At 48.5% G+C, this 27706-nt stretch overlaps 1 protein-coding gene and 1 long non-coding RNA gene across 52 annotated transcripts in view; one reads left to right on the forward strand and one right to left on the reverse strand.

The window, feature by feature from the left end:
* The window catches only part of CATSPERD (catsper channel auxiliary subunit delta), a 37705-nt gene that overhangs the window by 3832 nt on the left and 6167 nt on the right, over positions 1–27706 (reverse strand). For 6 of the 50 annotated variants that reach the window (XM_086409917.1, XM_086409920.1, XM_086409918.1 and 3 more), the window contains 16 exons: positions 25974–26088; positions 22989–23056; positions 21434–21561; positions 18794–18877; positions 17564–17714; positions 16745–16840; positions 14987–15069; positions 14415–14591; positions 11966–12079; positions 11054–11143; positions 10305–10363; positions 9542–9620; positions 9018–9070; positions 5971–6045; positions 4118–4246; positions 1921–2768 (listed from right to left, as the gene is read on the reverse strand). In XM_086409917.1, coding sequence (XP_086266043.1) covers positions 2120–2768; positions 4118–4246; positions 5971–6045; positions 9018–9070; positions 9542–9620; positions 10305–10363; positions 11054–11143; positions 11966–12079; positions 14415–14591; positions 14987–15069; positions 16745–16840; positions 17564–17714; positions 18794–18877; positions 21434–21445 — 1851 coding nt within the window. In that variant the 5' untranslated portion in view covers positions 21446–21561; positions 22989–23056; positions 25974–26088 and the 3' untranslated portion in view covers positions 1921–2119. Of the gene's footprint in view, positions 1–358; positions 2769–4117; positions 4247–5970; positions 6046–7521; positions 8824–9017; positions 9071–9395; positions 9493–9541; positions 9621–10304; positions 10364–11053; positions 11144–11327; positions 12080–14414; positions 14592–14986; positions 15070–16350; positions 16474–16744; positions 16841–17563; positions 17715–18793; positions 18878–21433; positions 21562–22988; positions 24633–25973; positions 26089–27706 lie in introns of those variants that run through there. The other 44 variants (XM_086409902.1, XM_086409897.1, XM_086409898.1 and 41 more) reach the window with 19 other exon arrangements.
* Positions 2766–15351, forward strand: LOC147368751 (uncharacterized). 2 transcript variants are annotated; one of them, XR_015166803.1, is made up of 2 exons: positions 2766–2923; positions 13603–15351. It is a non-coding gene; the product is annotated as an uncharacterized LOC147368751 (long non-coding RNA). The 2 variants fall into 2 exon arrangements; XR_015166802.1 differs by lacking the exon at positions 13603–15351 and adding an exon at positions 6756–6866.

Below are 27706 nucleotides of genomic sequence, written 5' to 3' on the forward strand. Positions count from 1 at the left end.
AAAAATCTTTTGAGAGTAAAAGGGAAAAAAAAAAAGCTGGATCACATAAAAACTATGTGAAATTTAATAAGGAGGACAGCTGCTTAGCCTAAAGACTCATTATTATTATTATTTTTTATAGCTAGCTGCACCCCATGGTTTGGCTAAGTAGCTACATAACTGCCCATCTAATGATCATGCTGGAAATGCAGGCATTGCAGCTGTATCTTGATAGAAAAACCCTCGGGGTTCTACAAAATCGCCCACCAGGGCTGATGGGAAAAAAGCAACTGGACAGTCTCTTAAAGGAATGTGTGCCACTTTGAATGAGACGGCTAATAAAAAATGTAAACACCAGCACAGTCAGAAAACAATAAAGTTACATGTGTGTGGCTTGTACTTTTTAAAGAAATGGTCAGACAGGTGGTGCTTGGGTAACATCTGGAAGGCACAAAACGCCCAAGTTGTGAGTTGTACTTTTTACATTAAAAAAAAAATTCATTATAGGTTATGTGAAAGATTAAAAAAAAAAACACCCAATGTCACCAACCAAATAAATTCTCAAACTCACTGGACGGAATGGGGAGTGAGGAAGGGTGAGGCTGCTGGCTCTGAAAACAAATAAAAATTTAAGGAGCCCGGGGTCGGTGCGGGAACCGGCTTCGGATGCGGGTAGCGCGCGCGCCCTGCTGGTGACGTGGCAGCATTGCACTGTGTTCGCGCCCTTGGTGTTGAGAGGCGGATGGCGCTGGAAACTAGGAAGCTCCCCTAGGGGTGCAGAAGCTCCCCTTCTGCACCAGGACCAAATCGACGTGTTCCTTTCATTATCACCAGAGCCCTCTTTGTCAGTCGTGTACCAACGCGCGTAATAGAAACAATCGCTGAGCAGAACCGTAAATATAATCAGCCCCTTACATAATGGGCATTTGGATGGTTTCAGAGTTTTGTACGTCATCAGCAGTGTGCTCCATGAACGCCTTGGTCCTGACATCTCTGATCGTCTGGTCATTCCCTTGGTAGAGGTTCCCAAAGGGTTTGTGCATCTTACATTACCAGCATCCAACACCCCAGCTATTCAGGGACTAAATGTTGTGTCAACCAACTAGAGGTCATCTGTTGAACTGTACTCCCAAAGGTGATGAATTAGGAGGCGGGGCCTTTGGGAGGCAGCAGGTCATAGTGGTGGAGTACTCCTGAAGGAGATTTTGTCGTTCAGTCACTAAGTCGTGTCCCATTCTTTGGAACCCCATGGACTGCAGCAAGCCAGGTTCCTCTGTCCTTCATTATCTTCCAGACTTTGCTCAAATGCATGTCCATTGAGTGGTGATGCTGTCTAACCATCTCAGCCTCTGTCACCTCCTTCTCCTTTTGCCTTCAATCTTTCCCAGCATCAGGGTCTTTTCCAATGAGTTGGCTCTTCGCATCAGGTGGCCAAAGGATTGGAGCTTCAGCAACAGTCCTTCCAATGAATATTCAGGGTTCATTTCCTTTGGGATTGACTGGTTTGATCTCCTTGCTGTCCAAGGGACTCTCAAAAGTCTTCTTCAACACCACAGTTCGAAAGCACTAATTCTTTGGCCCTCAGCCTTCCATATGGTCCAAATGTCACATTTGTACATGACTACTGGAAAGACCATAGCTTTGACTATACTGACCTTTGTCGGCAAAGTTATGTCTCTGCTTTTTAATACACTAAGTTTGTCACAGCTTTACTTCCAGTGAGCAAGTGTCTTTTTAATTTCACCACTGCAATCACTGTCTTAGTGATTTTGGAGCCCAAGAAAATAAGATCTGTCACTGCTTTCACTTCTTCCCCTTCTATTTGCCATGAAGTGATGGGACCGGATGCCATGATCTTAGTGTTTTGAATGCTGAGTTTCAAGCCAGCTTTTTTACTCTCCTCTTTCACCCTCATCAAGAGGCTCTTTAGTTTCTCTTCACTTTCTGCCATCAGAGTGGTATCATCTGCCTATCTGACATTGTTGATATTTCTCCCAGCAATTTTGGTTCCAGTTTGTGATTCATCCAGCCTGACATTTCATATGATGTACTCTGCATTTAAGTTAAATAGGTGGGGTGACAATATACAGCCTTGTCGTACTCCTTTCCCAATTTTGAACCAGTCAGTTGTTCTGTGTCCTTATAAAGGGACCTGGGCCTGGAGCAGGAAATGGCAACCCACTCCAGTATTCTTTCCCGGAGAATCCCAGGCCCAGAGGAGCCCTGGGGGTGGGGGGTGGGGGTGGGGCGGGGCGGGAGGCGGGCGGCAGCGTGGCCACAGTCCACGTGGTTGCAGAGTTGGACAGGACTGAACACGTTCCTGGGCGCAAACGCATCTGGAAGAGCTTCCCCACCCCTTCTGCTCTGTGAGGACACAGGAGGCGTCACCCATGAACCAGACCCCAAATCTGCTGGCGCCTTGATGTTGAACTTCAACCTCCAAGATCCGTGAGAAACCGATGCTGCTCTTAAAAGCCCCTGGGGTCTCTGGTGTTCGGTTAGCAGCAGCCTGAACAGGTCGAGCCGGCTCCCAGCACACACTGCGCAGGACCGGAAGTCGCCTTCCCAGGCCTGCCCTGGGACTATTCAAGAGCGCAGGCCTTACCTCACGGTCCCAGGAGAAGGGCGCTGTGTCGCCAGCCATCTTGGTGATGGTGGTCCAGTTCTGTGGCTGGGCACTGCAGCCTGCCGTGCCGGCCGTCAGGGAGTACGTGTAGGTGAACAGCCCGTTCATCTCCAGCAGGACATACTCGGCCTCCACCACCTCCTGGAACTTGCCTTCGCGCCACCTGGGACAAGGCACGTACAGGCGAGGCTGTGGGAGGCCAGGGGGCCCAGCTATGCCGGGCTGGTGAAACCATCTCATCTGGGGGCGGACGCCTTCTCCCACCACCACCCCAAAGCTGACGCCTCTGGGACATTCAACCCTGATTCCCAGTGGCAGGTAGGGACAGCGGGCACTGACCGGGTGAGGGTAAGGTGGGAGAGCGGGTGTCGATTTAATTCTGGCACCTGCAGATATTCTAGGGTGATGAATTAGAGTTGTTCTAAATCCTTAATTTTGAGAGAATTCCCTGATGGTCCAGTGGTCAGGGCTCTGAGCTTCTACTGCTGGGGACCCAGGTTTGAGTCCTGGTTGGGGAACTAAGATCCTGCAAGCTGTGCAGCCAAGCCCCATGCCCCCCCCGCCCCCAATTCTTATTTTTGAATGCACATTTGTCTCCTGCCAGGCTGGGGCTTACACCCTCCTCTGATGGGAAAGTTGAGTGTTAATCGCCTCAATCATGTCCAACTTTTTGCGAACCTATGTTCTGTAGCCCGCCAGGCTCCTCTATCCATGGAATTCTCCAGGCAAGAATCCTGGAGTGGGCTGCCATGCCCTCCTCCAGGAGATCTTCCGGACCCAGGGATCAAACCCAAGCCTGTGCAGTGGAAGTGCTGGAAGTATGGAGTCTTAACCCCTGGACCACCAAAGAAGTCCCTCCGGAGATGCTCTAATGAACCTAAATGTTTCCACGTGTTTGAGGGTCCCACCATCATTCAGTTCAGTTCAGTCGCTCAGTCGTGTCCGACTCTCTGCGACCCCATGAACCGCAGCACGCCAGGCCTCCCTGTCCATCACCAACTTCCATCATTCAGTTGTCAACAATTTAGTTCAATGATCCTAAGTGGGGGCAGGTTGGGGGTAGGATCAGATCAAAGAAGACAGAATCCATGGAAGGGACCAGAGTGAGTGCACCTAAAAGGTGCCCCCCCAAATTCCTATGTGAAGTCCTAACCCCCCAAAATGTGACTATATTTGGAATTGGAAGCTTTAATGAGGCGATCGAGATGGAGCAAAGTCCTAAGGGTAGGCCCTGGTGCCATGGGAAGAGGTTGAGACACCGCAAGACACCTTGATCTTGGACTTCCAGCCTCTAGGACTGTGAGAAAGTCAGTGCCCGTGTGTGCCCCCACTACCACGCCCACAAGCCAGTCCAGTCCCTGGTGTGTTTTGTTAAAGCCACCGAGTTAAGACAGGGAAAGGGAAAGGTATCAAAGGTGGGAGCTGCGGAGGAAAAAAGGGTGAGGATGCAGCCTGGGTAGAGGGGTGGGGAGGATAGTGGGGGATTGGGGGGGTCGGGGGGGGGGGTCTCACAGCTCCACCACTGGCTTCCACGGGATGTCATAGTAGGCGAGGAGGGGGCAGCCCAGCTTCTCATAGGGGTAATGCACCTCCAGGTCTTTCTTGGCCTGCTGCCCCTGGAAGTTGGGGTCATAGGCTTTCCTGTGGGAAACAGGACAGAGACATGGGTGAGCTCCCCCAGGCGCCCAGATGTCCAGCCACCCACCGCCCTGCTTCCTCTCTGCAGATGGGGTGGGCCACGGCCGTGGAGGGGTGTCTGAGCAGGGGACTCACAGCCATTGTCAACATGACCCCTGGGATGCCCCCGTGGGTGGTGGTTGACCTTCTAGGTCCTCTGAGCTTTGCTGTGGCACTTGATTGTGGGCAGATGCATTTCGGGATGTTTCTGTGAGCTTGTTCTCTGGGGCTGAGAAAGCAGTGCTTGCCCTAATGTGGGTACAGCCGGAGGGCCTGAGTGGAACAAAGAAGGGCCTCCCCCAGTGAGGAGGAAGTCTGCCTGTGGATGGCCTTGAACTAGAACAGCAACTTGTGCCAGAGCTGCCAGCCCCTCAGCCTCCCCCGAACCTCCACAGTCAGGGAACCAAGTCCTTAAAGTGAATCTCTGGCAGTCACTCTGTGTGTGTCTCTATCTTGCTCTGTGTGTCTATCTCACACACACATCCTGTGGCTTCTCTCTCTCTGGAGACCTTGATTCATACACTCTCGTGCACCCAGGAGGTCTGGCTGCAGCCTCATTGGTCAGTAAGCCCAGGAACATCAGTTTGTTAATAGCTTTTTTGTGTGTGGGGAGGGGGAGGTTTGATTATTATTATTGACTGTGCTGGGTCTTTGTTGCTGCTTGGGCTCCTCTAGATGCAGCGAGCGGGGGCTACTCTCTAGTTGCGGTGCACGGGCTTCTCACTGCGGTGAGAATTCTCTTATTGTGAAGCACAGGCTCTAGCACACGGGCTTCAGGACTTATGGCACGTGGGCTCAGTAGTTGTGGTTCCTGGACTCCAGAGCACAGGCTCAGCAGCTGTGGCGCATGGGCTTAGTTGCTCCGAGGCATGTGGGATCTTCCGGGATCAGGGATCGAATCTGTGTCTCCTACGTTAGCAAGCAGTTTCTTTAACACTGAGCAACAAGGGAAGCCCTGGCAGCACCAGTTTTGACTTCAGCTTTGAGACTTTGGATGGGGGATGGACTCTTGGCTTGTATTGCAGTAGGGAGAGCCAGGTCATATAAGACACACCAGTATCCTCCTATGCCAGGGGGATGGGCAGTGTGCACCAGTGTGGAATCGGCTCTCTGTGCCACCCTGCATAGAGGGTTCACCATGGCCAGCCACCCCCATTCCCCGCCTTGGCTAACTGTCTGACCAACTCCACTAGTTGGGGCGAGCAAGTGGCTGGGCTCCACGAGCTGGTGGCAGGCTGGGGAGGGGTCTGAGGCTGGCTCAGCAGGCAGCAGAGCCTGGGCAGACCTGGGCCAGGGACTCTGACACATCACACTGGTTCTCCCACAGGCCTGGCCCCATCCCCTGCCTGTCTCCTCACCCCCTCGGATTCCTTGCTGGCCAGATAACAATTGGCATGGTATCAATTTTAAATGATTCTTTTTCTCTTTTCTTTAAATTTTTTTTTCTTTTCCATTATGATTTAAGAATGATTCTTAGGACTTCCCTGGTGGTCCAGAGATAAAGACTCTGAGCTTCCACTGCAGGGGCACGGATTTGATCCTTGATCGGGGAACTAAGATCCTGCATGCTGCTCCAAATGGCCAAAAATTTAATTAATTAAAAATTAATTGGCCTTTGGCACATGCACACCAAATGGTCATGGGTGTGAGCGCACGCGTGTGACTGTGTGTTGGGGGGCGGGGCTCACCTCTCAATGATGTAGCTGTAGTTGTCCTGAAGGGCCACAGGGTCGAGGACTCCGTGGTAACATGCTGAAAGTTCACTGTGGGCAACAGAAGATGGTGAGATGCCGCCTGACCCCGTGCAAGACCAATAAATCGTTCCCTTTGATCGCCCCCATTGGTTGGATGGGGCTCTCTAAGATGCTCCAGGCTCATCTAGCATCTTCCCTGCCTGGCCTAGGCTCAGCCATTTCGCCAAGGAGCCCTAATTCCTTGGGTTGGAGAACGATGTTATACTTGGAAATCTGGGAGCTGGGTTTCCTGACTTTTGAGATGATGCTTTCCCTTTTTATCTTTGTACCATTACCATCTGTGCATATATCCTTAAGCAATATGGTATCAGCAGGGGGATTGGTTCTAGGATCTGCCACAAATAACAAAATCCCAGGGTGCTCAAGTCCCATAGTGGGGGCCTCTGTATGTGAGAGTTTTACATCTGCCAGTTTCACAGCCGAAGATTCAGTTAACCTAGAAGGTAAACACAATCCATCCACGGTTGGTTAAATCTGCGGATGAGGGACCCACAGATACAGGGGTCGACTGTAGTTTATTTTTGCCAGATTTTTTTTTTTCTTTTTTCCATGTTGCGCGCCTTGTGGGATCTTAGTTCCCCAACCAGGGATCAAAGCCTTGTTCTCCACAGTGGTGCAGAGTCCTAACCACAGGACCACCAGGGAATTCCCCTGATTCTGGATTTTGTTTTTTTAAAGAATAGAATCATGCTATGTGTTCTTTTCTGTCTTTTGCTAAGTCTCTTCAGTCGTGTCCGACTCTGTGTGACCCCATAGACGGCAGCCCACCAGGCTCCCCCGTCCCTGGGATTCTCCAGGCAAGAATGCTGGAGTGGGTTGCCATTTCCTTCTTCAATGCATGAAAGTGAAAAGTGAAAGGGAAGTCGCTCAGTCGTGTCCGACTCTTCGCGACGCCATGGGCTGCAGCCCACCAGGTTCCTCCATCCGTGGGATTTTCCAGGTGAGAGTACTGGAGTGGGGTGCCATCGCCTTCTGATTCCATGCCTATGTTTGTATGATCCATACAGGTAACCCTGTCTCATGCCTTTTCACTGCTGTGACATTCTGTTGGATCAAAACTTTTGCACTTGATTTATCCATCCTCCTGTTAATGGCCATTTGAGTTGGCTTGCTTCCAGCTTGGAGCTATTAAGAATAATGCTGCTGAGAACATTCTGGAACCTGGGTCAGTGCAAATGTGCATGAGTGGAATTGCTGGTGGAAAGATATACATTCTAAAGCAGCTGAAAAAACACCACCAGCTATGTCTGGAAGTTCCCGAAGCTGCCAGGGGGTTCCCACCCTCAAGTTCTACTGCTACCATCCAGGCTTTGTCGCTATGCTGGTGAATAACCCTCTATAATGTGTATCATTTTTGTTTTCATTTTCTTACTGAGGTGGACAACCTTTCTTGCACTTTTTATGTATTGATCAGCCTTTCCCCCCACCCTCTATTTGGGAGTGCCTGCTCAAGCCTTTTGCCCATATTTTTCTCTTCGTTTGTCATTTCTTTTTTTGATTCATAGAAATTCTTTATAAATCCTGGATACAAGTCTTTTGTTCATTACACATGTGGCAAATTATGTTCTGACCCTCTTTAGGGCAGAAGCTTTGAAAAGATTGTTTTAAAATGCTTTCCTGCAATATATTCTAAATACATCATTGACTGATTCAATAAAGTGTTTCCATTTTGGGGGAAAAATGTGGTAAAATCATCCCTTGAGTTTATTAGTGCCCTTCTTCGGTGAAGTGCTGAGGCTGGCTCTTGCTAGCCATAAAATCCTCAGGAATTTTGTGGGGCAGTAGAGACATGTCGGTAGCGATCAATGGGCTCAGTGGGAGCATTTATACTGTAAGAATGGCAAAAGCTACCAAAGCAGGCTTCCCACCTACCCAGAACTCGCTGTTGCCCATTGACCAGCACACCACCGCCTGAAGGGAAAACTATGGTGATCTGACCAATCTTCAGGGTTCTTTCTTTCTTTTTAAAATTTCATGCTGGTGATTTTTCTTTTTTAAAATGTAAGCCACTGATTTTAATTAATTATTTATTTGTGGCTGTACTGGATTTTCCTATTCCTAGCTGCAAGTGGACTTTCTCTAGTTGTGGTGAGCAGGGACTACCCTCTAGTTACAATGCATGGGCTTGTCATCACAGTGGCCTCTCTCGTTGCGGAGTGGGGCTTCTAGAACTTGCAGGCTTCAGTAGCGGTGGCTCCCGGGCTCTAGATCACAGGCTCAGTAGCTGAGGTGCACGGGGTTAGTTGCTCCTTGGCATGTGGGATGTTCCTGGATCAGGGATCGAACCTGTGTTTCCTGCACTGGCAGGAGGGTTCTTTACCACTTAGCCACCACAGAAGCTCCCTTTTCTTCTTTTTTTTTTGTGGCAATTTCATGCTGGTGATTATTCTTTTTTTTTTTAAATGTAAACCACTAATTTTTTAAGAAAAAACTTTAACCCCAAAGTTGCATGTTAATATTACACACAAACTGAGACATATTGCCTTTTACCACAGTGTGCACATCCTTACATAAACTCAAATATTTACAGTTAAAACAATTTCATTTCACATGTGAACTTTCTGAAATACATACAAGCATTAATACTTTCCTTGGCTGCATTCCCTGCGGTAACTGGAGGCAAAGTTCCCCCAAATGTTCAGCAGGTTATTAAACACAAAAACTCAGCAATTGTAATCAAAATGAAGAACTCAGGGATTAAAAGGGAGAAAGAGAATGAGCAGAGGCTGAAGGAACAGAAAGAACAGCTGAATATCACCCAAGTCCATGGCGGGGAGGAGCAGCCACCTGCAGGAAACTCAAAGTTAATCTATTATGATTCCTTATTGAGCTGTTCCTCATGGAAATGTTAAACATATACAAAAGTAGACAGCAGTGTCCCCACCTTTAGCAACTGTGAAGCAATGGTGACTGTCTCATACCGTCCCCAAGCCCCACTTTCCTCTCCCCACCCCTCACTTCCACCCTCCTGACACACTCACTTCTGAATGACGATCTTCTTCTCCAGGTCGCACCCCACTGAGATGAGCGCTGTCTGCAGGTGGGGAGACACGGGTCAGGGGAGAGGAAGGGGGTAAATGGGGATGCTGACCCAAGTCAGTGAGGACGCCCATCGCCTGGCCCCGATGAAAGCCCACGAGGGGTCACACTCAACCCAACAGGGACTGGAGACCCTGAGCTTGGATGGAGATGTGGTGACCAGGTGCCTGGGACTCATGGAGTCATTCCCTAAAAACCTGCACCAGGTATGGGGTGCCATGAAGATCCCCCATTTGATAACTCCCAGCTGGTACACCTGCTCTGAGGATGATGAGTCCTAAGGCACAGCCCTGGGGAAGATGAAGGGGAGGGGCAGCCACCTTGGCATCCGGGACAGGACAGCATCCATTTCCAGATCCTGAGTGTGAGCTCAGCCAGCCCCTTGGGGAAAGCTAGTCAAGGCCTGCTGCCGTTAGTCTGAACATGAAAGACAAAGAATATGAGATGGCAGAAGTTTGGGTCATACCAGTGGCTTAAGGTCCACACATGAAATTTCTTTGTTGGCGATGTCCAGAGTGATGGTAGATATTGTGGGTCTCTTTATGCTACAAGGCAATGGGAGTGTGTGTAACTGTAAAAAGCATCACTGATCCATCCATTCATTTTTCTATTCATCCATCTATCCATCTGTCCACCCATTTGTCTATCCATCCACCCCCCCCACCCATCCATCCATTCATTCATTGCTCCATTCATTCACTCATCTTTTCTCCATTCAGTCCAGAATATTGACCAAGAACCATGGGCTCAGACATGGTGGCACCACCCTCCCTCTAGTTTCTACCTCTTCTTGAGTCAGTTTTTTTAATTGATATACAATAGCTTATTGAAAAGAACACCTGAGCCCCAATTGTATTATCACCTTGCTGCATATAATGTTTTAACATCATTCTTTTAACAGCTGTATCCAAACTTTTTTTTAAACCCCAAACTCCTGATCCATCCCTCCTTCCCGACCACCCTCCCCCACTCAGCAGCAAGTCTGTCCTCCGTGTCTGTGAGTCTGTTCCTGTTTTTTAGATAGGTTCATCTGCGTCATATTTCAGACTCCACGAGTCAGTCACATTATATGCTATTTGTCTTTCTCTAAAGAGTTTTCAGTCATTCTTGCTTTACTGCCCTTGGATTAGGGGAGCCTGGATCTTGGTTCTGTTTTCCCCAGCTCCTGTTAAGGGAACCCTACAGAGACCCTGGGGCCACCTGCCACTACCATCCAGGTGGTGACATACCTGGAGGTGAAGTTGGGGTCAGCCCTGCCCCAGTGGTGCTGTTGCTTCAGGGAAATGTTCTGTGGAACCAAGAGAGAAAATGCAAAATGCAGCTACCACTGTGGGACAGCCCCAGGGTAGTCCTGGAATGGGGTTCAGGAGGAGGGCAGGACCAGGTGTGGGTGGGTGGTGGGGATGGAGGGGTGTAGGGGAGTTGGGAGGAGGAGCCTGGGAGCCACCCAGCCCATCTCTGGTTCTCATTTCCTTCTAGAAGCTCATGGAAATGGACCCTCTTCCCAAGCTCCTTCATTCCCTCGCTGCCTCTGTCCTGGGGACCCACCGTGGCGTATGAATCAGTTTCCCCTCCTGTTTAACTATGATGTGACAAGGTCTGGTGCAAAGAGTTTGTTGTGGTCTGGGGTCAAGTCCAGACTTCCTGGTGTGACCCTGGCTGTGGCCTGAAGATCACCCAGACCCATATTTAAGTCAAGCCCCTTCCTGCGGCCCATTTTGCCTCCTGATGCCTCCTCCCATCCCTCTTCTGGGGGACTGTCACCTGCCTAGGTGGGGAAGAGGCAGGGGCTTCTTCATACCCTGCAGCACCTTATCTGAGTGTTTGTAAGGGAGGGATGACGGATGGAGGTCAGACCTTGAGGGACATCATCAGGTGACCCTTGACATCTGCAGGTCAAAGCCGAGCCCCTCAGCCTGAGGGCTTGGTGGGAGTGGGGGGAGGGGTACGCGGGGTGGGTGCGGGACAACGAGCTCACCAGTCTGTGCTTGGTGTTGCCATCGTAGGTGTAGCCGTCCTCACAGATGACCGCTTGCAGCCCCAGGGAGTGGGGGTTGCTCACCGATACCTGGGGGGTGCGGAAACGGGAAGGGAGGCGCATGCGCTGTACGGGTGCTGGCAGGAGTGGAAGGGCACAGCTTGGGGGCGCAACAACCAGTGATCCCAGTGCCCCTTCGGACTGAAGACCCAGCTTGCTCCGCAAATACTACTGCAGGTTCCATCCCCAAATATGCTCTCCTTGTCATACATACCCCCTAACTGTGGCTCTGAGGCCCTCTGTGAGGACAGCCTGAGGCTGAAGTGCCACAAGACCCAGACTGGTCCCTCGTGCGCGGAGAGGCTCGTCCTGTGCAGGGAGGGGGCTTGAGGGGTACGGGTGAGAGCGCAGGGCAAGATCCGGCGGCCAGGCCGGCTCCTCTCTCGGGCCCTGGTCCCAGCTGACTGGACAGCCCCTGGAATCTTACATTGGACCACTCCCCTGTTTTCAGCTTGATTGCTTGCACCCAAGGGTCCAGGTTTGGACACCTGGGTTTCAGGTCCAGGGATGCCCACTTTTTCTCAGGCATGCCCTGCAAGCGGGAAAGCCAACGCTGGCTGAGCTGGGAAGAAAAGGCGTTTTTGGAAAGGGTCCGGGGCAGCTCCGAAGGGGGTTGGAGGACCAGCATAGAGGTACAGAGAAAGGAGGCAGGGTGGGCAGAGGGACAGCCACGGCCAGACACCTGGATGCTGGTGTCTGGAGGAAGAGGAGAAGTCTCTGGGGGCTTCGTGAGCCAGTGTCTCTCTGGGAGGATGCTAGGGAATTTCCAGAGCCTGGGAACTGTGGGCACGAGACATGAGGCCAAGGATGGCAGATGTTGAGACACTTGTCAAACAGATAAAGTGTCCTTACTAGTGGGACAGGTAACGTGCCTGGCCGGGGTATCATTAGGGCCGTCAACTCCAACTGGCTGTTCATGTCAATGGTGTACATTTTGTTTTCAAATTCCCCTTGCAGAAGCTCCACCTAGTTAGAAATAAATTATGTTTAAAAAGAAAAAAAAATAATCCATCAATCTTTGGATCAATTAAATCAAGCCTCTGTTCCCCAAAATACAGAGCAAGTGGCCAGTGGCAGGTGGGGGGTCCCTAGGGATGGACCCTTTCAGTCTGGTAGGTGCGGCAGCCTGGGTTGGCACTCAAGCCACTCCCCACTGGACCCTGCACCCCTGGAAGACCCTGGAGGTCTCCCTAGTCACAGCCCTTTTTCTCTCCAGAAGTAGCCTGCCCTGCTTCCCGCCTGACTTCTGCAGTAATCACTTACTTGCGTTTCTTCCTAGAATGATTTTTATGTCTTTATTTATTTTAACTGGAGGTTAATTACTTTACAATATTGTGATGGTTTTTGCCATACATCAGTATGTATCAGCATACTGATGCCGATAGGTATACATGTGTATACAGAGGTATACATGTGTCCCCTCCATCCTGAACCTCCTTCCCACCTCCCTCCCCATTTCCTAGAATGATTGCCGAGTGCACATCCCTAGGGCTTCCCTAGGTGCTCAGTGGTAAAGAAGCCACCTGCTAATGCAGGAGACATGAGACTCGGGTTCGATCCCAGGTTGGGAAGATCCCATGGAGTAAGTAGGGAATGGCAACCAGCTCCAGTGTTCTTGCCTGGAGAATCCCATGGCCAGAAGAGCCTGGTGGGCTACAGTTTAGGCGGTCACAAAGAGTCGGACACCACAGCATAGCACAATGCATTCCCAGATGACGTAACTTAGTTTTTCTGTTTGTAAACACTGTCTTTTTCAGTCTCTTCAACCTACAGTTTTCCCTCCCTTCCTTTCTTTTCATTTCTTTCCTAGGCATCTTTAAAAAAAGAAAAACAAATGTATCTAGCAGCGCCGGGTCTTAGTTGTGGCACATGTGATCTTCGATCTAACTTGCTGCACAGGGGATCTTTAGTTGTAGCATGTGGGATCTAGTTCCCTGACCAGGGATTGAACCCAGAGCCCCTGCATTGGGAGGGTGGGGTCTTAGCCACAGGACCACCATGAAAGTCCCTCTATGCCATTGAACCTGTAGATTTCCCATCGTCTGGATTTTCCCTGGTGAGGTTCAACACCCGTTCCTCCATGCTCTGCCTTTTCTGGCAGATTGGCAGCTGGATCCATCAGATTAGGGCAGAATTGAGATGGGAGAGCCAGTGGGTGATCCATCTTCTGTAGGTGGCACCTAATGGCCGACTATCTCTCTTTTCCAACACTGAGCATCAGCGCAGGGCAATATTCTATCATTTTGTTTTCATATATTCACCAGAATAATTTTATGAGGAGACCCTTTCCCTGTGCTATTTGCTGACTCAGGAGAAGGTGTGGAGGAGAAGTGGAGAAATTGTATCTTGTCTTTTTTTAACGTGGTTTTTGAGATCGTGTGTAGGCTGCCTGGTGTCCTAGGAAGAGAACCAACAAGTTGCTTCTGGTTCCAGACCTGGGGTTGATAAGGGACGACACAGTTAACTGAAGTGTTCTTTCCTGGCAACAGGGCTCATCGCTGCCCATGTGCATCCTGGTCTCCTGGTGAGGGTGGTGGTGTGAAGGTGGAGGTTCCTCCAGCGCTGAGTGGCTGTCTCACCATCCAGACCCTGTTCTTTAAAAGTGAGTCACCGACTTCCCTGGTGGTCCAGTGGTAAAGAATCCACCTGCCAACTGCAGGGAACATGTGTTCTATCCCTGGTTCAGGAAGATCCCAGCTGCTGACGGAGCAACTAAGACTGTGCGGCACAGTTACCGAAGCCCGTGCTGCACAGCCCGTGCTCAGCAAGACAGGCAACTGCAGTGAGAAGAGAGCAACTGGAGAGTAGCCCCAGTAGCACCATCATAAAAGGATATTTTGGACAAAATGTGCTTGACTGGGCTTCCCTGGTGGCTGCAGTGGTAAAGAATCTACCTGCCAATGCAGGAAACATGGGTGTGATCCCTGATCCAGGAAGATCCCACCTGCCGCTGAGCAACTAAGCCCGTGTACCACAATTATTGAGCCTGTGCTCTAAAGCCCAGAAGCGGCAACTGCTGAGCCCACGTGCTACAGCCACTGAAGCCCGAGTACCCTAGAGCCTGTGCTCTGTAACAGTAAGCCTGAGCACTGCAACTGGAGTGACATCCTCGCTCGCCGTAACTAGAGAAAAGCCCGAGCAGTTAGGAAGACCCAGCACAGCCAAAAACAAATAAATTTTTTTAAATGGCACTTTTTTCTCATTCCACTGATTGCTGTGGTCCAAAGGCCCTTTGGAAATGGACGGTCTAATATCTTTCTGGAAACTGACCTTCTCCCTACCCCAAGTCACGACCACATACTTTGCAGACGCCAGCTTGGAGTTGGGGATCCATGAGAAGGGCTTGGATATTCAGGCGGCACTTCTGGAAATCGAAAGCTGGAAAGAGCACGTCACGAAGCGGGGTCAGTATTTCCAGCATCCCCACGTCAGTGAACATCAGGACTGCCTCTTGGGACCAGATGTTTTGGTCTGCAAACTAAGAGAAGAGTGACTTATGAGATCAGCTCATTCTCATATTTTTTTGAGGATTTAACTTTCCTTATGATTCATATTTACAGAAGGTAGGCCAAAAACAAAACTCTAAGAAACCCCATGGTCTCTGCCACAGTCCATGGGGTCACAAAGAGTCAGACACGACTGAGCGACTGAACAAGAACCAAAAAGGCCAAGCTAAGTCTTAGATACCCTTTGTTGAGACACCTACTTTTCAGGTGTCAAATTAATTAAAATTCATGTTATATTATCATTATTGCTATTAAATGACTAACTGCTATTTTAATAACTAGAGCAATTTCTTTATAAAAAGGATCAGATGTTTGAGAACAAGACTGTTAGTCCTTAACAACTGAGTAACATCGGGATTTTACCTACTTTGATCAGAGAACTTGACTGGATTCCCAGGCTGCCATAATATAAATTATTCTCTTCAGTCAAAACTGCCAGTTCATTTTCATCTAGGGAAAGCCAACAAAACAGGACAAAAATTGAAACAGGGATTGTTTCCATGGACAGAAGTATAAACATATGAAATATTAAAGTTTAAAAAGTTACCCCAAGTCCCATCATACGGACCAGGGGTCAGCAAGTTTCTTCTGTAAAGGACCAGGTGGTAAGAATGCTCTGCTTTGCTGGTCATGTGATGTCTGTTACAAGCATTTGGCCCCGGGAAAGCAGCTTATGGACACTTTGTAAATGGATAGGCAGGACTATGTGCCAATAAAACTATTTAAAACCCATGGTGGGTCATGGGCCACAGTATGCTGAGCCCTGACATAGGTACCACTGTTAGCATTTCAGTAAACATGCTTTTCAGTAGCTTTATATACTTGGGGATCATATTCTGGGACCCTTTAAGCTGCTTTGTATTTATTTTCTTTTTTTTAATAGCACAAGTTGAGTATTTTTTACTCTATGTACTTATTCTTAATTGAAGTAGCATGGAAATGTATGTTTATTTCCTTCCATACACATGAGTGTAGTTGACCCTTTGGCATTCTGTTACTTAGATGAATCATAACTTTGTGTAACCAATGCTCCACTGATGAGCACAGGTTGTTTCTGATCTTTGGCAGATATAGAGTTCCGACGAACACAAGATATTCTTAAAAGGCTTTTGTTGTTGTTGTTGCACTGTGTGACATGCAGGATCTTAGCTCCCCAGCCAAGGATCAAACCCACGCCCACCCTGCGTTGGGAGCACAGTCTTAACCACTGAGCAACAAGGAAAGTCCCATTAAAAGTTTCCATGAGAAGGGGTAGCAAGATCCAATGTGTATTTTTATTTGGTTTAAAAAAGACAAGGGTGTTTCCTGCTTGTCCAGTGGTTAAGAATTCACCTGCCAATGCAGCGGACATGGGTTCAATCCCTGGCCTGGAAGATCCCACATGCCATGAGCAACTAAGCCCACGCACCACAACTACTGAGCCCACGCGTCCAGGACCCGCGCTCCACAAGAGAAGCCGCTGCGATGAGACGCCTGAGCCCCACGACTACAGAGTAGCCCCAGGTGCCGCAACTAGAGAAAAGCCTGCACGGCAAAGAGGACCCAGCAGAGCCACAAATAAATAAATATATTAAGAAAAGGGAAATTTGGACATAGACACCACACAGGAGATGGTAGGAGACAGAGGGGGAAAATAGCCGCCTGCAAGCCAAGAAGAGAGGCCTCCAAAGAACCCGGCCCTGCCAACACACTGATCGCGAACTAAGAACCTGCAGCCCTGGGGAACAGTACCTGTCTGCTGTTCTGATTCACCCGGTTTTGGACTTCCTGATGGTACGGCAGTTAAGATTCTGTGCTCCCGCTGAAGGGAGCTCGGGTTCAATCCTTGGTCTCGGAACTAAGATCCCACATGCCCTGAGAAGTGGCCAAAATAATCATAGTAATTCACCCACTTTGTGGAGGTTTGTTAGAGCAGCCCCAGCAAACGACATCCAACTGACATTCCATTTCATTGCGAAAGGGCACAGACGTTTCTGCCCCGAGTTGTTCTAGAACATGTAACAATCATGTTCTGTTTGTTTTGGCCAGGTGGGATCTGGCGGTGGGGGTGGGGCGGTGTGTGTCAAGAGTGAATAAGTCAGGTCTGAAGCGCTTCTAGAAAGTTACCCGGGGGTCAGGCACATACTGGCAGCAACGCTGTGGATGGTGATGTTGGCTTTGACAATGGAATTATACAAGATGCGTTGTCCTTCTCGCACCTGGACAGATTCGACCAGCTGACCTAGTAGACAACGGGGTAAATCCAGAGAGACCTGTGCACTTGTTGGCAAAAGGGTCCCCTGCCACCCACACAGCCCCTTGATTCTTGACTCAAAGGAAAATGCAGCTACGAGATGCAATGCTGTAAAATATCTCATGGAAGACATTAGGTTTAAGAAAACGTGACCTCCCCATCCCACCTAAATCTTGATGTGAGAACTCTTAGGGATGGACTGGATACCAGATGAACTTTAGGATGCCTCTTACTGTACAGGTAACATGTAATCAGGCAGAACTTTCTTTCTGGAGTGGGTGCCCCCTGCATGGCCAGGCCAGCCCTAAGCCCTTTTCTTGCATGGGAAGGAAACAGCCATATTCAGGTGGCCTAACCGGTACTTGGGAGCATGTTGTGATTGAAGGTGCTCTTGCAGCCACAGTTGTGCCCAGAGGTCCTTGACAGCACCTTCTTCTAGGGGGCTGCCTTGTGCTTCTCTCCTGGGACTCATGTGTCATAGGCTTCAAAATAAGATCTCAGTTCTTGGATGTGGCCCCTCTGCCCTTGGGGTCTGGTGACTTTCAGAACCTGCCTACAGGGCCTCAATGTCCCAGGTGGCGTAAAGTGGGGGTCGGGGGTTGCAATGAAGATGGCAAGGTAAGAATCAGCTTGTCATGGTACACTAAAGTCAAGGGAGAGGGGAAAACAGCCGCTTGCACTGGCTATGCCCCAACCCTGGGCCTTGCTCACCTGAGTTTCGGGAAACCAGCAGGTTCTTCTCAGACCAAAAGATAAGGATGCCTTTCTGGCCCGGGGCGATGAGGATGTCAAGGGCCCTGTCATAGTCAAAGGGCAGCCCAAAGCTGCGGTTCAAGGGATGGTCAGAGTAGCTGAACATGGCCTGAAAGAAAAATACTCAATCTTGAGTGAGAAAAGAAATCACCAAGGGGACTCCCCTGGTGGTCCAGTGGTTAACACCCTGCACCCACAGGTTGTATCCAGAGCCTGATTCCTTAGCCACCATTATATTCTTAGGATTTCCAGACTCTGGGAGTGTCTGTTATTCATGACGGGACCCTGGCAGTGTGTGCAGGTGCTTGAGGGGACTCTGGATGGGGGGGTGGCCCCACCGTGTGATTAGAGGGAGGGCCTTTTAGCTACCAGGTGCAGCCCAGCCTCTGGGAGCTTCCTGATCCCTGGGCCTCCCCCAGATTTCAAAGCCACACACTTTGTTCAGGAATTTTGCAGCAGGGGTACCAACTGTACTTTAATCTTTGCCTGACTTAATAGTTTTTCTTCAACTGTACTTTGCATGAACTGATTCCTCTTCTTAGTCTTATCCTAAATGATACCAGTGAGGTCATGGTTTCCATGTCCCGATTTTCTGAACCCACGTGAAAATAATCATTAAAAAAAGGGGTGACACGAGGCATGTAATGGCCTCGGGTGCCACCAGTGACACATGCACCGTATCTTATATTCCTACTGAAGTATTGCTGAGTGCATGGCTGAATGAGATAATGAAGGTGGGTGGTGGTGTGTGGGTGGGTAGAAGGGTAGATGGATGAGTAAGTAGACTGATGGATGGATGAGTGGATGGATGAATGGGAGAGTGGATGAAGGATGGATAAGCAGGTTAATGGATGGATGGAAGGACAGATAAGTGTTTTGTTGGGTGAGTAGGTGGGGAGGTAGGTGGATGGGTACATAGGAAAATGGAAGAATGGATGGATGGGAGAGTAGGTAGGTAGGTAGGTGCATGGGTAGGGGATGGATTAATAGGTAAATGGGAGAATGGGTAGAAAGGTGGATGGATGTGTAGACGGGTGGATGAGTGGGTGGATGGATACATGGATGGACAGGTGAATCCAAAGCTAGATGGATTTCAGATATGATAATCTAAGTGTATGAGTTTTGACAAAAACCTATTTTGGGGTAAAGGTCACCAAAGTGGTTCTTCCCAGTCCAAATGGTACTTACCATCTGTTTGTCAACAAGAAGCAGCCCGACCTGTGACAGGGAGTGAAAGGAGAAGATCCCCCCGAAGGTCCCGACTAGCTCTGCCTGTGAGACAAACGGAATACTGCATGTAAATAAGATCATCAGTGTGCTTCCTTTATAACTTAACTCTAGATTAGCTAGTAAGCTAAAAGGAAGGAAAGTCTTTTTTATTATGATTTTTTAAATTATGATCTGTTTCCCCTCTGTAGCATTGAGAAAGTCAATTCCTAGGCAGATTGATAAGAAGTCCAAGGTCCTCAAGGAGGAGAAAGGGGTCTGGAATTCTCGAGGAGAAAAGGACAAACTTTTTGTCCGTCTACATTCCTTCAGTCCACCACCAGTGAAGCTGCTCAGTTGTGTCCGACTCTTTGCGATCCCATGGACTGTAGCCTACCAGGCTGCTCCATCCACGGAATTTTCCAGGCAAGAGTACTGGAATAGGTTGCCATTTCCTTCTCCAGGGGATCTTCCAGACCCAGGGATCAAACCCAGGTTTCCCGAGCCTTGCAGGCAGATTGCTAGTCTGAGCTAGTCTTAGTCAATTACACAATTCAGTTTAAACTCTGTACTAGGGATTATACAACAGTAATGTATCTGGCTGGAGGACAGTTTCTCCTTCCTGAAAACCTTCTGACTAATCCTGATATCTTAGAATGTATATCATGGGAGTGGGTCTGGTAAAGTGAAGTCGCTCAGTCATGTCCGACTCTTTGCGACCCCATGGACTGTAGCCTACCAGGCTCCTCCCTCCATGGGATTCTCCAGGTAAGAGTACTGGAGTGGGTTGCCATTTCCTTCTCCAGGGGATCTTGCTAACCCAGGGATCGAACCTGGGTCTCCCACATTCCAGGCAGACGCTTTAACCTCTGAGCCACCAGGGAAGCCCTTTGGGTCTGGTAGAATCTTTCTATTGTTAAATTCTAATCTTGTTATCCTAAAATGTAAATTGTGGGAGTGGGTCTGGTAAAATTTTCAGGAACTTGAGACATTCTTTTGATTCATTGTAATAACTAATTAAAAGGTATATAACTCCATTGCTAACACTAGCAAGGGGGTACTCTTTCTGATGTCTGTGTCAGAAGCTTTCTCTATCCCTTTTATACTTTAATAAAACTCTATTACACAAAAGCTCTGAGCAATCAAGCTTTGTCTCTGGCCCCGGATTGAATTCTTCTCTCCTGGAGGCCAAGAATCCCGGCATCTTTCGTGGCTCAGCAACAACCTTTCAGCATCTAGGGCAGAACTTTGAATGAAGACAGCTTGGTGTGGGGTGCTTGAGGAAGTGGGGTGACCCAGACTCTGAGATGCCTGCCTAAATCCCTCACTCCTGCCTCGGTTCCTCATTCCTGATCTTTGGCTGGGCAGCAAAGTGCCCATTGGCAGGCATGTTGGAGCATAAGGCCAAGGACCCCAACCTATGGTCAGTGGGACAAGTTGCCATGGCAACCCACCTGGCTCCCCCACCCCTCCCTGGACATCTTTCAGGTAAGAGAGAAAGACTCCCATCTTATTTAAGCCTCTGTTACTTGGTTGTGTTTGGGTGTGTATGTGGGGCAGGGGGGACAGTATTTCTATTATATACAGTGTTATGGACCAAATGGTGTCCTCCTCCAGTTCATAGGTTAAAACCCCAACCCCCTGTCTTAGTCTGTCCAGGCTGCTACAACAAAATATCAGAGACTGGGTGGCTTATAACAACAGAAAGGCTGTTTGAAGTCCAAGATGAAGGGACCAGCATGGTCAAGTGAGGGCCTTTTCCTCGGTTGCAGACTTCTTGGTGTGTCCTCATATGGAGGAATGGGGTGAGCTGGCTCTCTGGGGCCTCTTTTTAAAATTTTTGTATTTTGGCTGATCTGGGTCTTCCTTCCAGCACACAGGCTTTCTCTAGTTGCAGAGCACTGGCTGTAGAGCTCAAAGGCTCAGTAGTTGCAGCATACAGGCTTAGTTGCCCCATGAAATGTGGATCTTAGTTCCCCAGCCAAGGATTGAACCTGCGTTCCCTGCACTGGAAGGTGGATCCTTAACCACTGGACCACAGGAAGCCCTTCTGGAGTCTCTTTCATAAGGGCACTAATTCCATTCGTGAGGGCTCCACTCTCATGACCTAAGCACCTCCCAAAGGCTTCTAATACAGATCACATCAGGCATTAGGATTTCAACCTATGAACTGGGGTGAGGGAAGTGGGGGGACACAAACATTCATAGAACCTCCAAAATGATAGTATTTGGAGGTAGGGTCTTTGGGTAGTGATTAAATCTAGATGAGGTCAGGGTGGGATTAGTGCCCTGATAAGAAAAGACACCATGAAATTAAAAGATGCTTGCTCCTTGGAAGGAAAGCTACGACAAACCTAGACAGCATACTAAAAAGCAGAGACATCACTTTGCTGACAAAGGTCCATATAGTTAAAGCTATGGTTTTTCCAGTAGTCATGTATAGATGTGAGAGTTGGACAGTAAAGAAGGCTGAGCACCGACGAATTGATGCTTTCGAACTGTGGTGCTGGAGAAGACTCCTGGGAGTCCCTTGGACTGCAAGGAACCCATGCCTTCTGCATTGCCAGGTGGATTCTTTACCACTGAGCCACCAGGGAAGCCCCTATTTGTTCATTTTCTTACCACACTGAACATACACGTCTTTCCTGGGTGTACTTCTGAAATCTGTATCCTCGGGAGTTTGAGAAATAGATGTTGGCCTGAGACACCTGATCTCCACGCAAATAAGCAAAAACCGAGTTACTTATATCCTGGAAGAACACACACATAAAACAGTTACTTTAAAAGGAGATAAAAGGTGGAATGGGGTGGCAGCTGGGGAGATGTTCTTTAAGTAGGTAGATAAGTTCTGGAGGTCTAATGCAGAGAATAGTGATCACAGACAATACTAGATTAGAAACGTCAAAGTTGCTAAGAAACCAGGTCTTGGTTATTCCCACCATAAAAAAGAAATGATAATTTCATGACATGATGTGGTAATCATACCGCAATATGTAAGTGTAGCAAATCAACACATTGTATACCTTAAATTTACACAGTGTGGTATGTCAATTGCATCCCAATTTAAAAAGGGGGTGGGTGGAGAGGAAAAATCGGGGGAAAAAAGGGACTTCCTGGGCAGTCCGGTGGTTAAGACATCGCTCTTACACTGCAGGGGGTGAGGGTTTGCTCCCTGGTTGGGGAACTAAGATCCTGCAAGCAAGAAAAATAAAAAGTTTTTTTTTTTTAATTAAAAGGGAGTGGGGAGACAGATGCCAGTGATCACATTCCTGTGCATTTCTCCCAGGAAAATGGAAACTTGGTGTCCACACCAAAAAGCTACATGAACGTTTCTAGTGATTTTATTTATAAAAGCCAAAAAGTGGAAACAACCCAATTCTGGTACGTCCAGGCCATGGAAAATTACTCAGCAATGGAAAGGAACAGACTAGTGACATATATGCAACAAATTGGATGAGTCTCCTGAGAATTTTGCTGAGAAAAGCTATTCTCCAAAGGTTTCATATTGTATGACCTCATTTATAGAACATTCTTGAAATGATACAATTAGAGAGATGGAGAACATTAGTGTTTGCCAAGCGCTAGGGCAGGGTAGGGAGGTATGGAGAGCCTTGGGGCCATGGAACGGTTCAACATTTTATTTTATTATTACTGTTACTGTTTTTACTTTTCGGCTGTGCCATGCAGCTTTCGGCACTTTAGTTTCCCAGCCAGGGGTTGAACCTGTGCCCCCTGCAGTGGACGCACACAGCCTTGACCCCTGGACCACCAGGAAGTCCCCAGTTCAGTATTTTGATGGCAACAGCAGTTCTCTGACTTGACACAGTTGTACTCAAATCAATTTCCTGTTTGTATCACTGTAGTTGGTCATATAAGATGTAACCACTCAGGGAAACTAGCTGAGGGATACATGGGACTCTGTATAATTTCTTCAACTTCCTGTACACCTATAATTATTTCAAAATAACACATTAAGAAAAAAAAAGATGAATATATTCAGTGTGTCAGCCAGATGAGCCCCTCCCATCTCTCAGGTCCTCTTCTGAACCCAGTAAGATAACACAGCCTGAGTCCATCACACTCCCAGCCCTCAAGGCTTACACTGTCCTTATTTCCATTCCTAATTATCTCTGCTCACAGCAGAGTAGAAAATGAGATAATGACACGTGGTACTCACCATGCAGAATGAATTTCCACTGTAACAACAGTTGTCACCAGATACATGTGACACAGGGTGTTGTATGCCTGAAAGTAAAAGGGAACTGAGATGATCTCTGAGTTCCCTGAAGGTTCCGAGAGAGAAGCTTAGAGCGGGGCTTCCCATCCTCCCCACTGACATCTGTGGCCAGATTTCTCAGTTAGGGGGCTCTTGGACACTGCGGCATGTTTCACAGCATCCTGCTTCTGTTGTTGTTGTCCAGTTGCTAAGTTGTGTCCAAATCTTTCTGATGGACTGCAGCACACTGGGCTCCTTTGTCTTCCACTGGAGTTTGCTGGAGTTTCCTCAAAGTCATGTCCATTGAGTCAGTGATGCTATCTAACCATCTCATCCTCTGCTGCCCCTTTCTCCTTTTGCCTTCAATCTTTCCCAGCATCAGGGTCTTTTCCAATGAGTCAACTCTTCGCATGAGGTGGCCAAAGTATTGGAGCTTCAGCTGCCTGCTTCTGCTGACTTATTTAGCTTACTAAATCACTTATGTAGTGACTTATTTGACCAGTGTCACTCTCCTCTAGTCTTTTTTTAAGATCTTTTTTTTTTTTGGATGTGCATCATTTTTTAAAGTCCTGATTGAATTTGTTACAATATTCTTCTGTTTTATGTTTTTTGGCCATGCAGCATGTGGGATCTTAGCTTCTCAACCAGGCATCAAATCCCCATCCCCTCCATTGGGAATTGAAGTCTTAACCACTGGACCACCAGGGAAGTTTCTTTCCTCCAGTCTAGACAACTAAAAATGTCTCCTGACATTGCCAAGTGTCATCTGGGGGTGAGGGGTAAACTGTCCCCCCAAATAGCAGGAAGGGCACCTTTCTCTGAGCAAGGCATCCTTTGTTTCTGAAGGAGAAGCTTCAGCTCCAAAGGAAACACACATGTGGCCAAAAGCGTATGAAAAGATGCTCAGCATCACCAGTCCTTAGGGAAATGCAAAGCAAAACCACAGTGAGACCCCCACCTCACTCCCATTAGGACAGCTACCATGACAGAATCGGAAGACAGGTGTTGGTGACAAATGCGAACAACTTGGAACCCTTGTGCACTGCTGGTGGGAATGCCAAATGGTGTGGCCAGGGTGGAGGGTCCTCAAAAATGGGAAAATATGAGCCAGCAATTCCACTTCCAGGTACATACCTTCCCCCAAATTAAAAGCAGTATATACATGTTCAAACCAGCATTATTCACAATAACTAAAACATGGAAGCAGCCTGAGTATTTGTTGACAGATAAATGGATTAAAAAAAAAACGGGCCTAAGGACTTCCCTGGTGGTCCCTGGTGGCTAAGACTCCGCACTCCCAATGCAGGGGCCCGGGTTCGATCCCACATGTGGCAACTAAGACCTGGTGCAGCCAAATAAATAAAATTTTTTTAAAAAAGAGTAGGCCAGCTGATGTCTTGGAGGGAGATGAGTGTTTGTGCTGAATGTGACCCTTTGATGAGATAAGCCTAAGCCTGGCCCCCAGGCCGCCTGGCTTCACTTGGGTTATACATTCTCTGTGGGCCATTTACGCTGTGTTTGCATGGCACCTCAGCCACCGGGCTTGAAACCTTCCAGCCGTCAATCACTAACCATCATCAATCAGTCACTTCCTGGAGGGACAGCCTGGAACACAGTGATGAGACACGTAAGCCAGAGACCAGGGCAAGGCGCGGCTCTTCTCCCGTGCTTCTCTTTCCCTCCAGCGGGGAGGGGGGTGCTGTGATTGACTCTCCAGCCAGAGCTTAGCAAGCTCCCCAGCAGGCACTGTGGTGACGGACTGCAGGGCTCCATCTTGTTGGAGGGAGTGGGGACCACAATCTTTCACCACCAGGAATACAAGTGGAGCAGAAGGATAACAGGTTGCGAGATGGTGGTATACCACCCCAGTGGTTCTCCACTAAGGGAATTTCAAGCCCCAGGAGACACTGGGTGCTGTCTGGGGACGTGCTTGTTGTCAGGACTCAGCTGGAGGGGGGTCCTGGCATCCAGTGGCTGGGGGCATAACTGCTGCCCCCACCCATAGCACCCAGAGAGTGCTGCATCCCCAGTGTCAGCAGGGCTGGGGCTGAGAAACCGAGTACTGCCCCGTCTCACCAATGGGGGCCCCTGTCCTCGTTCCCCGCGAGGGACGGGCCATCCCTGTCTGTGCTTCTCTTCTCTAGAAAGTACCATCTCCCTTTTCTTCACTGGACCCCGTCTCCTTGCCTCCTCCACCAGGGTTCTCGCTTTCTCTGTCCTTAAAGCCTGAGCTTCTCCACTGTTTCCTGTCCTGAAGGTGACATCTGTGGGACTGCATATGCGCCCCACTCCGGCATCTCGGACCCATCGTCTGCCTTCCCTGGTCCTCCCTGATTTCCTTGCCATCACAACTCCCACTGAATCCTCTTACTGTTCCAGTCAGTGATAGCACATTTCTGTGGCTTGTCACCACAGTCCCCAGTGGAAACAGTCCCCAACCTGTGGGAAGGGGGCTTAGACCAGCTCTCACTGAATTGCAAAGGGTCACGTAGGGAATTCCCTGGCAGTCCAGTGGTTAGCACTGGCCACTTTCACTGCCTGGGGCTCAGTTCAATCCCTGCTCTGGGAACTAAGACCCCTCAAGCTGTGCAGCATGGCCAAAAAAAAAAAAAGGACAGCGTAATGTCCAGGGACCGATGTCCAAGTAAAAGCATCGTCTGTAACTTCCGAAACTTTTCTTTGATGTTGGCCAAACGCAAACAAGGTTTTTAAAAAATACAAAATATAGGGACTACCCTGGTGGTCCACGGTTAAGAATCTGCCTTCCAATGCAGAGGACGTGGGTTTGATCCCGGATTGGGGGACTAGATTCCACTTGCTGCAGAGCAACTAAGCCTGTGCACCATAACCACAGAGAAGCCTGTGCACTGCCACAAAGATCCCAAGTTTGGCCACTGAGAGCCAATGCAGCTAAATAAATATTAAAAAATTACAAAATACACATACCTGTAGATGCAGTCCAGAAGTTGGCTTCATAATCATAAACATAGACTTTTTGATTCACTACTAACAGCAATACCGAACCAGCAAAATGTGCTGACGTTACTTCCGGTGTGCCAACCTAAGAATAGGATATACACTAGGATATCAGTATGTGCAGCTTTTCAAAATCGATTTCAGAAAGCAGTACTTCTAAACAGGCATCCCAGGAACGTTTAGGTCAGCGAGCATTGTTTGGGGTCCTAGATACTGGGAACTATGCGTCCTAGGGATCAGCTGAAGGGAGAACTGGGAGGTTGGCATTAGTGTTGGGTGTCCCTGGGAATACCCAAGTCACTCCATCTCCTCCCATATCAAAACCTCTGAGGGGACTTCCCTGCTGTCTAATGGTGAAGAATCTGCCTTCCAATGCAGCGGACCCAGGTTTGATCCCTCGTTGGGGAAGCTAAGATCCCACATGCCGTGGGGCAACTAAGCCTGTGGGCCACAACTAGAGAACCTGCTTGCTGCAACTAGAGAGAAGCCCACGTGCTGCAATGAAAGATCCCACCTGCTGCAAGTAAGACTCGACGTATTGTTCTATGTCTGTATCTCCATTGCTGCCTTGTAGATAGGTTCATCAGTACTATCTTTCTAAATTCCATAAGCATGCATTAATATACAATATTTGTCTTTCTCTTTCTGACTTACTTCACTTTGTATAATGGGGGTCTAGGGTTGTCTACCTCTTTTTACAATAGCTGGGACATGGAAGCATCCTAGATGTCCATTAACAGATGAATGCTTACAGAAATTATGGTACATAAATAAATATTTTTTAAAGGACCTTTCCTGAGGATAAAGCCTAATGCATCAATAATGAATGATGAACATAACTGATCAATGTGTCACTTATCAGAAAAACTGAGACTTCCCATGTAGCTCAGCTCTTAAAGAATCTGCCTGCAATGCAGGAGACCGTGGTTCAACTTCTGGGTCAGGAAGATCTGCTGGAAAAGGGATAGGCTACCCACTCCAATAATCTTGGGCTTCCCTGGTGGCTCAGCTGTTAGAGACGTGGGTTCAATCCCTGGGTTGGGAAGATCCCCTGGAGAAGGGAACAGCTACCCACTCCAGTATTCTGGCCTGGAGAATTCCGTGGACTGTATAGTCCATGGGATCACGAAGAGTCAGACACAACTGAGCGACTTTCACTTAGCTATCAGAAAAACTGGTATTAATATTTTAACAGATGATAGAACCCTCTGGAGTATAAGTGCCAACCATCAGATTTCTCAAGATAGTTACTGAGAGGGTACAGGTGTTTCTGTTTTGGTTGACAGTAATTTGGGGAGGGCCTAAAATCAGTGCATGTCATGTATCACAAAACCAATTATAAAGAGCTCTTGGAAGACATCTGATTCTTTTTTAAGGGAAAAAGAATATCTGTTCTGGTAGTAAGGGCAGAATAGAATCAACACTCCTTCCAGATTAGAAATGACTCTCAGTGCCTTTAAGTCCCCAAACTACCAAACACAGAGCAGTATGTGCACGGCGCTTCCCAGCTATATCTAGCCCTGTGCGCCTGCTCAGTCACTTCAGTTGTGCTGGACTCTTGGCAACCCCATGGACTGAAACCCACCAGGCTCCTCTTGTCCATGGGATTTCCCGGGCAAGAATACTAGAGTGGGGTGCCATTTTCTCCTTCAGGGGATCTTTTCCACCCAGGGATTGAACCTGTGTCTCTTGCATTAGCAGGC

This window comes from Bos grunniens, chromosome 7 (genome assembly GCF_055505025.1).
Source record: "Bos grunniens cultivar Pamir isolate PY7600 chromosome 7, Bosgru_T2T1.0, whole genome shotgun sequence".
In the NCBI taxonomy this organism is placed as follows: domain Eukaryota; kingdom Metazoa; phylum Chordata; class Mammalia; order Artiodactyla; family Bovidae; genus Bos; species Bos grunniens.